Source organism: Coturnix japonica, chromosome 4 (assembly GCF_054131305.1).
Source record: "Coturnix japonica strain WE chromosome 4, WE-NBRP24, whole genome shotgun sequence".
Classification (NCBI taxonomy): domain Eukaryota; kingdom Metazoa; phylum Chordata; class Aves; order Galliformes; family Phasianidae; genus Coturnix; species Coturnix japonica.
The window spans coordinates 31,023,452-31,034,815 of NC_140666.1; the positions used below are offsets into that span (position 1 = coordinate 31,023,452).

The window sequence follows — 11,364 nt, forward strand, 5'->3', positions numbered from 1 at the left end:
ACTTCTTAGAGATCTGTACTTTTTTCTTACCTTTACTGAGTAGCAGCTCTGTAAGGTTTACAAGGCTTAGCCTGAAACTCAGGCAGCCGTTTTATGACTACAGCTGTGGGCAAGCCATGGCCATTCAAGAATAAGGACTTCCCATTTGAAGTACTTTGTGTCCACATTCATTTTTACCGTCCAACAGTGTCACTATGTTACGTTGTTGGCAGAAACATTCCAACAGATTTCTGACCATTTTTGTTTTACAGTTGTGGAGTATTTGAAACCCTTCCCCCACACACACAGCTTTTTCTTTCACAACTTCCTTTAGATCTCAAAGTTTTTAGGCATTACCTTGCTACTTTTCACCCACATACTCTTCTTAATAAACTTTATGAGGTTTTAAATGATTATAGGCTGTAACAGTAATCTCACCCACTTTTTAATTATTTTTGTTGGTTATTGTTAAAGGTAGAACTTTTTTAAACGACTTTCAGCTGTAACCTCTGAAAACAGACCAAGGTGCCTGTAGGAAGGGCTTTTAAAGAATAGATTTAGAGTTCAAGGTGGGAGATGCTAATGTATTTGGACTTTGCCAATTCCTTTGAGTTTCTCTTTTTCTTTTCCATTTCGTACACAGCAGATCTTTGCTGAAATAGCTTGAAGTTATTGGAGACTTGGAAAACAGACAGAGGATTTTTCATTCACAGTTCACCAATTTCACTGCATCCTAAGCTGTAATAAAAGTCTCACATTTCTTAGCTTTACTCTTTCTGTGGTTAGTTTATAGCTTATTTTTGTCTTCGGGGCTTACAATCTGGCACTTCTCATAAGCACTAAATTCATTTAGTCAAAGAGTTGGTGAGACGATAGCTGCCACACCCCTTAAAGAAAAAAACAACAACACACAAGAAACACAAAAGCAGCTTAAATAATTCTCTTCAGGGTGAGTCCTAGACTTCAGGGATTCCTGTCTGGACAAGTGAAAAGAATGTTTAGAATTCTTCTAGCAGAGCAGCAAAACACAGTACGTTCCCCGTGTGTCAAATTTTTGCTAAATCATGAAGGCCTTCCCTTACTGAAGGAAAATGAATAAAAGACACTTACTGAAGCAGCAGCCTCCAGGGCAGACTTTTCTCTCTGCTTGGTCTGAGCTAACATGGAAGTTTCTAGGAAGGAATAGAGAGTTAGCTATTTTACTTCCTGGATTCCCCTTTGTGGGTCTCTAATGACTTCCTCCTTTTTGTAGACAATTTTTTGGTCCACTGACATTGGCTTTTAAGGTTAGCCTTAACTTACCTTAACTAAGCAAAAGCGCTTAGCTGGTTTATGATCTGAATGAGTTTCTGTCCTTCTCTTCAGAGTTTTAGTAATTCTCTTTTATGAATTTCATAATTGTCTCTTGTAATGATTTCTACAATATCAAGCATTTCTTCATTACTAAGTCTCCTCTGGACAAGGTGGCATCTGTAGGAGGGAAGTGCTTAGCTCTTTGTAGAAAACCTTTGTTCTGAAATGAGGCACTGCCCTTTGCTTACAGAAAGAAAAAAAGGGTTTGCTGAAACTGCTTTCTGGAGCATCCACTAAACGCAAGCCACGGTTGTCACCTCCATCGTCTCCAACTCTGGAAGTCGAGCAAGGAGCCACAGAGTTAGTTCTGCAAGGTGCAGTTGGGCCAGAGCTTCCATCAGCAGGAGGTCATAGCAGAGCTGGAACCTGTCCGACTGACTGCGAGATCTCTGGGCCGACACAGGAGATGTTGCAGCGGAAAACAAGTTCCCTGGATTCTGCTGTTCCAATAGCACCACCACCACGGCTGCCTTGCTCATCCCTGGGTCCAGTCTTGAATGAGTCCAGGCCTCTTGTCTGTGAAAGGTGAGTTATCCTCAGCCCCAAAACTTAGGAAAATCAATAAAAAATTGCACTCTGTGCTGTTCTCTCTATTAGAACTGCTGGCACTCTAATGTTTATATTTGTTTGCTTTCAGTTACTTTAAAGTTTTGGTGTAAATAGATAGTAAAATACAGTGATCTAGCCTTGGAATGAGAACTGAAGTAGGTCTCTTTAGCAAAACATTAACGTTACAGTTTTGTGTATAGGATTATCAAGTTAGACCTTCAGAATTATTAGCAGTATTTAACTACCAACCCAGATTGATGCTGAATAGGTAATTTATCTCTGTGTAACTTCTTAAACTGTTGCAGAGGTGCTTTTCCTACATGATTTCCTTGTTACTATGCACTCCGTATAGGAATTGTTAGGATAGCCTCTACATCTAGACAAGTGAGACTAAAAAGTGCACAGTTGTCTCGTCCCTGAAGCAGCCAGGCAGTTACTTTAAAGTTCAATCACCTTCCTTTAGTGTCCACCCAGTATGTTCAGATTTCAAGGCCTTGGTAGGTTGCAGGAACTGAGAATGAAGAGGCAGTTTTCTTACTACTGTTTCTTATTATTACCCCTGAAAATAGACAAGCAGGATGAAGACCGTTGAAGGATTTTTATTTTTTTTTCATGGTAGCTACACACAGGGGGAAAAAATACAGTAGGGTTGCAGTCTAATTGTTCTAAACTGAATCCTGCTGACGTGTAGAGTTTGTTCTAATGCTACTAACTCATGATATGTGGACATACCAGTGTACTTCGAGTCTCACTGATCTTAAGCTACATCTGTGTATTAAGAGCCAGACAGTATATACATCACTTTCTTTTATTTGACTTCTGTCATACTTTTAGCATTATTTAAAAGTTTATTACTGTTTCTATGCAGTTTTCATTGAGGATACTTCTATCGTGTACTGAATTTTTGAAGTAGATTACTTGTAGATGGAAAATAAGAAAAGATTTTTCTTGAAAAATAATTATTTTCTCAGAATCATGATTCAGTTTGGCACAGTAGCATTTCTTATGCTTTGAATACAACAATAATATCAAATTAATTATGATATGGCAATTGAGTATTTGTATAAAGCTATCCGCATCTTCACAGTCTTCCATGATGGAGACTCATTTCTTGGAACTACTTGTTGAGAATAATGCTGTGTACTTCTGTAATCTAATAATAACATATATGAAGAAAATCCTTTTAATATAACTGTATTCTTCATATTTAGGGAAGTGATAATCACTACCAGAGAAGTACTACCACAAATTTGTTCTCTCTGCCACTTACAGAGTTACTATATTTTGTGTCAGTGTCTGTAAACAGAATTTCATAAGGATTCTCTTTGTGCTTTTCAGGGCAGGTTTAATACTTTTCTTGTTGATGTGCTCTTGTCTCTTTTTCTGTTTCCCTAGGCCGCATTACTTGTGTTGCTTAATAGAACTGTATACTTGTGGCTTACGCTGTACTCTGTCTTCAGAGAAACTTGTGAACATGAATCAGTGTTATTAGTTCTTGGGAGGGATGTGTAGAGAAATCACCATATCTTCAGTTAAAATTTTGGGGAAGGGATGGAAAATATTAATGAAAGAAACCTCAAAAAGAGCTAGAGAGCAGAGAAATCTCCTGCTAATACTGTTCTGCTCTTACATATCACAATTCCAATCAGAAGCTACAGCCTGTCTGGGAAAAAACCACAACAGTACTCTATTCTGACTTTGGAGAATAATTATTAGTGTTCAAGTTCTGTTTTCAAAGTTGACAAGAGGATTTAGGAGTTATGTTCTGCATGAATAAGAAGCAAAAGTGCCTGAATCAAGTCTGAAAAGCACTTGAAAATATTTCTCTGATTCTGAGTTTTCCCCAGAGTCTTGCCTTCGTTTAAAATATGGGAACGCATTCTTCATTGTAATCCCACTGTTTTTCCATTCAGTAAAATTGCCAAGTTCTCTTACAGTATATTTAATGTGTGTTCTGTAGAAATTTGAAGTAAAACTCAAACCACTAAAGAGCTTGTTTGCATTCATACAGAATAAATGGATTAACAGATTTGAGAGTACACAGGTTTTTTGTGGCATGGATTTGCAAATATATACTTCCATACCTGTAGGCATTTCTTAAAAGGAAGGGAAGATGGTGGCATTCCCTTCTATCTTCTTTGTAGCAAACCAGAAGTTTGCTTCCCATAACTATACTTAGTCTTCTCCAGTGAGCTAAGTTGTCTGGCTGTTGGCATCCACTCTCCTTCATATCTTCATTGAGTCCTGATTAGAGAACTGGTTATATCCCAATATGATTTGGTATACATAGATCTCCCAAGATACTTTAACTATTTACACATTGCTGCTACCCTTTTCTGAACACTTTTAGAGATGCAGACAGACTTCATTTCTGTTACACTATGTCCTTAAGAAGCATGCAGTACTTTAATCTTTCTGTGTTTCAGTATCACAGAATTAACTGGTGTTATTAGGGGTGTATTGAGCTATAGTCAGTATTTTGTCTTCAACCGATTTTAAATTTGTTGTTTTTCTCTTAAACAACAGAAGCAAGAACCTTAATGAGCGTAGTGTTCTGATTTTAATCAGAAACTAGATTTTGTCCAACACATCTCATAGCACTGCACTGACGGCCCTCTAACCTTAGAAGCTTTTGAATTCTGCTGTTACCCATTGATTGTATTCAGCTTCAGCATGTAGCCATTACTGATTATGTAGCTAGAAACTCAGCTATGATAATTGTCTATAGAGCTATAACATGTAAATTTTAGGGTTATGTGAACTCAAGTCATCACAGAAGAGCCTAAATATAGAAGAGTATTAGAAGCCTGTACTAAATGTGTAATGTACGTCGTATTTGAAAAGTGATTTTTACTGTGGAAAAACTGGAAAAATACATTGTTATCAGCTGAGTGCTAAAGGAAATCGTTGGGCTGAACGCTTCTAAAAATGTTTATTTTTAATGAAGTAGTACACAAATTGTGCAGCTGTTTATTCAAGACGACACGCATTCTCTTCCTGAAAAGCTCTAAGATAAACAAAAATAATTAAAACCAAAAGCAAATTAGTAGATTTTATTTGTTGCTTCTTTCTGTTCTTTGCACGCTTCCTTAAGAGCACTCCCTGGGATAACATCATGTTAAACATATAGTTATAAAATTATGTTCAATTTCTGTTCTGAATGCTTTGATTATAGTTGAATTGTTCTTGCTGGAAGAGTCTCAAGCTTATCTTCAAAAAAATGCTTATGGTTTTCTCCCGTTACTTGCCTTTTTTGTTTAGTTTTACAGGAGTCGTAGTTACAAAAAAATCCTGATAGGAGATGCATACTTTTAACTTAGATTCATTACATTATTATTATTTTATGTTTAAGATATATTTAACAGTTCTAGACAGTTTCTTGATAAGCTTGAACACACATAGGGATATTTTGAAAGCATTCGTTTAAAAAAAAACAAAACAGAACTACCAAGGTTTTTTACTGTTGTTTTTGGGTTTTTTCTCCCTATCAAACAGGTACAGAGTTGTGGTATCCTACCCTCCTCAGAGTGAAGCAGAACTTGAACTTAAAGAAGGTGACATTGTATTTGTACATAAAAAACGCGAGGATGGCTGGTTCAAAGGCACTCTGCAACGGAATGGAAAAACTGGCCTTTTCCCCGGCAGCTTTGTAGAGAACATTTGAGAGAATTGATTCCAAGAGCTTCAAATCATACCGTACTGTAAAGTAGCACAAGTATTTTACCGGAAAAAGCACAGTCATGAAATGTTTTCAAATGACTGTAATGTAAACAAAAATATACATATTTTTACAGTGTCTATAGCACAATTACACCAGCAAACAAAGAAGATGAAGGCATCTGCTGGTTTTATCACTTTCGATTCTTGAGTGTAATGTGTGCCTTGTACTGTCTGATTTATTATATAGAACTTTTCTCCCCACGTATGTTACATAAATGAACAATTGTTTACAAGGCTGTAACTAATTTATTGTTGTTTTTTTTTTTAAACTTGAATTTTGTGTAATAGTTAAAAATCTTGTGACTATAATTTTAACAAATTATTAATTTATGAAAGAATAGCTAAGGGGAAGCTGGATTCTCTCCTTATGAGCAAGCAATTGTATCTGATAAAGAGCCTCCTCTTTATCCTCTGGACATTTTTCCCCTGCGGTGTTTAACAGTGGAGTAAGTCTCTTGTATGAGTTAATATTGAATGGTGGTGATGTGGTGTCAAATAGAATTTGCCAAGCGGGGGAAAAATTGCATTTTGTTCTTTGGATAGAGGAAAAGAAAGTCAGTGGTGTTCTTGAGCCTAGTTCTACTCTTTCATAAATCACACAAGTGGAGTAATGTTTCCAGGAGGCAAAGACGTATATGAAAAAATGATTGAAATTGAACCATCACAAGGTTAGAGCCTTCTCAAGGTTAGGAAGGAAGAAATTTAAGAGTGTCGATGACAATTTCCCTCTATCTTTTGATTTTTTAATAACTGGGCTGTTCAAACAAAGCTTAGCTTTGTATATTTGGCCTTTTTTTTTGGCGGGGTGGGGGTGTTTTGTGCTCGGGATCCAACAAAATTGGAGGGAATTTTAAAGCCCAGTACTTAGAATAATAATATCTTGAAAACACCTGTTTGATAAAACAGAATATGAAAATAAAATTATAAGTTGTACTTGCTGTCTAAAAACGCCTAAGAAGCGTAATTTGCTGTTTTCTTCTCAAACTGATCTGCATGGCCAAGAGGTGTTTTACAGTGTCTGAGCAATAGTGGTGGTAAGTGATACACTCGTGTTAAAGTAAAGGCTGTATGAAACACTGTGAAAATTTTACTAATGTCTTAACGTCATTTCTACTTTGGTATGTTCTGACCTTTTCTTTGTCTTGCATGTGTTACTCAGTTCGTGCAGTAAAATAGCTGTGCATGATTGGCATTTTCCTTTTCAATTACCTGTTACTGGGTTATTTTGCTCTGAACGTTTCCCAAAAGCCACTTGACCAAAACTAGTGATCAGCTCACTTTCAACCAGAGAAGGTGTCCAGTGTTTGAATTGTTAATATAACATTTTTATTTCCTTGCAGCTGGTGGATATAAAGAACGCAGCCTGCAAGGAAAATGTTTGTCTTTCAGGGTTCTGATTTGACACTTTTATTTTTTGATTGTTGAAGTTCAGTTGTGATTTTTTGCAAGACGACTGAGCACCATCATCTCCAGTTAAATTTAATGTAATTTGGCTGTTACTTGGCACTTTACAAAGGGAAGCCAGTAGTGTGATTCGGTATCACACAGTATGTAGAAAGCGATGAACAAATACACAGCAATGTGTTAAATCCTTACTTTATTTTTTTGAAGTTATACGTTGAAAAATATCAAATGTTAATGACAAGGATTCTTTGCCATTATCATGTAGTATCATTGTGATGGTCTTAAAGAAAAAATATATATCTATAAATATATCTAGTTGAACATGACAGCATTCCCAAATTAACTGTCTCTCTGAAACACTGTATAAATCAGTTTTTGTGCTTTTTAATATTTTTAAATAGTTTACTTGAATATTCATGTAATATATAAAGGTTTTGTGAAACAAATTTTTAGTTAGAAAGGAGCTGATATCAGCTTTTGTCAGCATAAATTGGCACTAGTGTGTCATAATATCCTTATTTTGAAAAATGTAGTGCATTTTATATTAAAGACTACTAAAGGTTAATTTTTTTCTATTTCTGCTCTCCATATTTTAAACTAAGTGACTAAGTTACCTCTGTTAATAGATTTTCATGGTGTAAAGTCAGTAAAAAATCAGCTGTTAACCCAGTAGTTCTGTTAGATGGCATATGGTTTTAATTTTTTTAACAATAAATGTTTGTAGAAAGGGCTTATTACATAGCAGTGCAATGACAAAATGCAGTTATCCTGCCTTTTTTGTGATCTTTTAGGAGTTATCTTTTTGGTATTGGCTTGGGATGAATTCAGTGTCGAAACAGACAAACCCTGTGCATTTGCTTTGTGTAATTCCATACAAGAAAATTTTTGTAAGGTATTTTATATCTATGTTTGAAGTTCAGTGAATGTTAAGTGTTTGATTTACTATGTTAAACTTCCAATCGTAATAAATATTTTCTTAGCAAACGACTGAATCAAAATGTGTATGCAAACATTGAACATCAATTTCTTGTACAGAATTTGACAATAAAATTACCGGAACTTAATTTTAGAATTTATAGGAGGGTATTTCTGCTCATAGAGGAAGTTTACAGATTCCATAATGTTGGAAGCTTGGGATGATTAATATTATGCAAAAATTCTAGAGAGAACTGATGGCTGATCTTTTCCATTTCCTTATTTCTGCAGGCAACTTCAGAACATGTAGGTAAATTCCATCTCAATCTGATCATGACTGACTCATTTGCTCTAGCTCTTACGTCAGGCACAGAGGAGTTAAGAAGTGTTTTCCCTAGAGGATGAAGTGCCTAGTGTAGTGTGTGCATTGAAGGAGAGTCCCCAGCTCTATGGTTAAAGCAGCTACAGTAAATTTCTCTGAGGGCAGAGGTGTTGGGTGTTAAGAGGCTCCTTTCCCCTGAAGAAGTTTGCAGTCAAACAGTAAAGCCTAACTAGACCTTTTTGTTTCAGATGAGTTCACTGTTCACTGATGGGGGAAAATATCTAGGGGGTTTGGAAGTGAAGCCAAGAAGAAACAGCATTGCTAGAAATGGAGAATAGAGATTATTGATTAACAGCTTTTTTTTCCTACAGAATTGTGATCAGACATCAGTGTGTCCATAGGAAGAAAAAAAAACCAAAAACAAACCCACAAAAAATCATGGTAAGAAGTAAAACTGTTTCTTTGGATTTGAGGGATTTTATTGTTGCTTTGCTTTTGTGTTGTAATTATTGAGTAATTCTAACATGTACAACGTTTGGATTACCAGAGGTGCGTGAAATCCTATTCATCCTCACTTCATTATCTCTGCCTTTAGTGGTGCCAGTAGCTTTGCCTAGGCTCAAGAATGTGGCTTCTTAGCATCCGAGCTTTTTTGGTAGAGCTGGCAAAGTGTTTTAACTGGATAGCTCTGTCCAGTAGCTTTAAGCAAGAGTGTTCAAAGGTGAATATTGACTTGAACTAAACAGAAGAAGACATTTGTCTATTTCAAAACCTTTATTTTTAAGAACTGTGACACTATGGTCCCTCTTATGTATTTGTACTATAAATAGTGATGTTTTTATAGGACATGCCAATGCACCCATCTTTTGGGGATTCTTCCCAGGGTGATTCTCAAATACACATATGTCTCAGATCGCTGTAAAGTGCTTTTTTCCTGCATTATGGTAGACAGTTAATGGTAAATCTTCGACTGTCTGGAACTTGGCTTGAACAGAACCAGTGTTGCCTTTCTTTTGAATGATTTAATCATTTATCAGCTGGTGTATTCAAAATACAGTTATATAAAAGAATAATTGCTGAGAATGGTGATGGTGGAAGACGAGGACCCAGGCATTAAGTGTGAGGAAGGAGTTAGAAGACCTGTAAATGGCACCTGCCTCTTACCTGACTTGTTTGTGTTGACATCTGACATCTGTTATCAGGATCCAGCTCTGTGAAAGGCACTTGAAAGTTTAAGGCTGAAAATACATCTCTTGATCTTTACATAGTCTCTTAAGCTTGTGTTTGTTTGCCTGTGTCTAAAACTACTACTATTCTGGTTGGCCTGAACTGCATAATCGTTCTTATGTAAAAACACATTTGAAATCCCAAACTAGGTATCTGTATTCCTAAATTATCTGAAAGACATCTGGTGGATTTGCTTTGAGAGTAAGTATTGCACTGAGTACTGACTTAAGTTTAAAAAATAAAAATCTAGCCACAGAAAACACAAGAGTTACAGGTTGTTGTTAATATACAGTGGTAGTATTTGCTTACAGTGTAGTCTATAGGGTATGCTGATATTTGAGGGTTGCCTTTGGAAGTGGTATGGATATGATGAAGTCATAGTCCACAGTGTTATCCAAATCCCTCTTACTTTCTAGAGGACAAACTTGTTGAGACCCATGAAGTTGGCAGCTGCTCTTCAAAACCTGAGGTCTCATATTTTGAACCTCAGTTTCTTCATGTGCCAAACTGACAGTTCCAGTTCTTGTGAGGTCTGTGATGCTGAGCCTGTTTTGAATGTAAATGCCCACTTTTCAGTGATAAATTCTAAACGATTATGTGTGCCTCCAAACATGATCATCAGCTGGAACATTTAAGCCCTTCTCCTAGAGAAGTCTCCTACAGGCTTATTATGCGAGTGAGAGTCTTAGCTGATTTACTGGACATTTGAAGAGCAGTTTGGAATCAGCCTGCTACAAGGAACAAAACAAGTATGTATTTAAAATAAATAATCTGCCATGTGCAGAAGCCATTGAGTGTTTAACATATTTTATGTGTGCCTATCACATCATGGGAATTACACTGAATATAATGTTAGCAGATATCAGAAAATACTATTTATCTGATCTTTCTACTGTTTTCTTTCCTCCCAGCTATATTATTTTGCTCAAAATAGAAGCGGCAAAATCATCTCTTCTGTTCCTACTCAGTGGATAAAAACAACTTAAACACAGTAACATTACCCCCAGATTTCAATTACTCACAGTTATAACTAGTTTGTAAAAATTCCTCTTAGCACACCTAAATGAATAGTACTCAGCTGCCCTCTGCAACTGACTCAAATGCCTGTATTATGGTCCTGTTTATATGGCACACAGAACACAAAGGCTTTCAAATGTTTGCATCTGGTAGTTAAATCAAAACTGATTCAGGAGATGTGCCCAAACTATAGCTACGTTTTAATTTCAGAGTACTGGGAACAGTGTGTACAGACTAAGGAGTAGAAATTGGGCACAGAAAGAAAAGAAAAAAAAAAATACACTGTATTACAAAGGCAGAAAGATGAATGTCAGGATTTTAATAAATCTGTGCAGGTGTTTAACATCCCTGCTGTCTTAGATGCAACCCCATTCCACAAATCAAGTGGACTTTGATTCCTCCTGCTTCAGGCCCCCTACCCCCACCCTCTTACACATGCTTCCCAGAAAGGAAGGCTGTATAAGCCTTTAAAACATCCAAATTCTTTGGCACTGGAATACATGGTTGTACTCTCAATTACTGCTAATCAGTGCTACTTCATTGATTTCATTAAATTTTGCTGGCATACACTGAATATACCCCCTGCTGTTAAATAGTTGTGGAAAATATATTCCCTGAAGAAATGGCTATATCTGAAAGAAACGAAGCTTGTTGATCATCATACTTGGAAAATAAGAGCTACTAGGGCTGTGTTATCCTTTTCTCAAAAACTGTTTGTCCCATTTGTAAGGATAAGGCACTAGATCAAAGTTGATGCCATGTAGCTGCTCTGTAAAGCGTAGGAGAGTCGGTTACTTTTCAGTCAAATTATAGACTTTTAAGATCCACAATTACAAAGTAGGATTTGGTCTGCACACAGCTGCTAGCCCCAGAATCTT

The 11,364-nt window shown here is 36.4% G+C and overlaps 1 protein-coding gene across 3 annotated transcripts in view; it reads left to right on the plus strand.

Moving 5' to 3' along the window:
* Positions 1-7,989, plus strand: part of SH3RF1 (SH3 domain containing ring finger 1) — a 66,823-nt gene extending 58,834 nt beyond the window's left edge. For all 3 annotated transcript variants that reach the window (XM_015861026.3, XM_015861027.2, XM_085544909.1), the window contains 2 exons: positions 1,523-1,857; positions 5,377-7,989. In XM_015861026.3, coding sequence (XP_015716512.1) covers positions 1,523-1,857; positions 5,377-5,545 — 504 coding nt within the window. In that variant the 3' untranslated portion in view covers positions 5,546-7,989. The remainder of the gene's footprint in view (positions 1-1,522; positions 1,858-5,376) is intronic.
* The last annotated feature ends 3,375 nt before the right edge of the window (positions 7,990-11,364 follow it).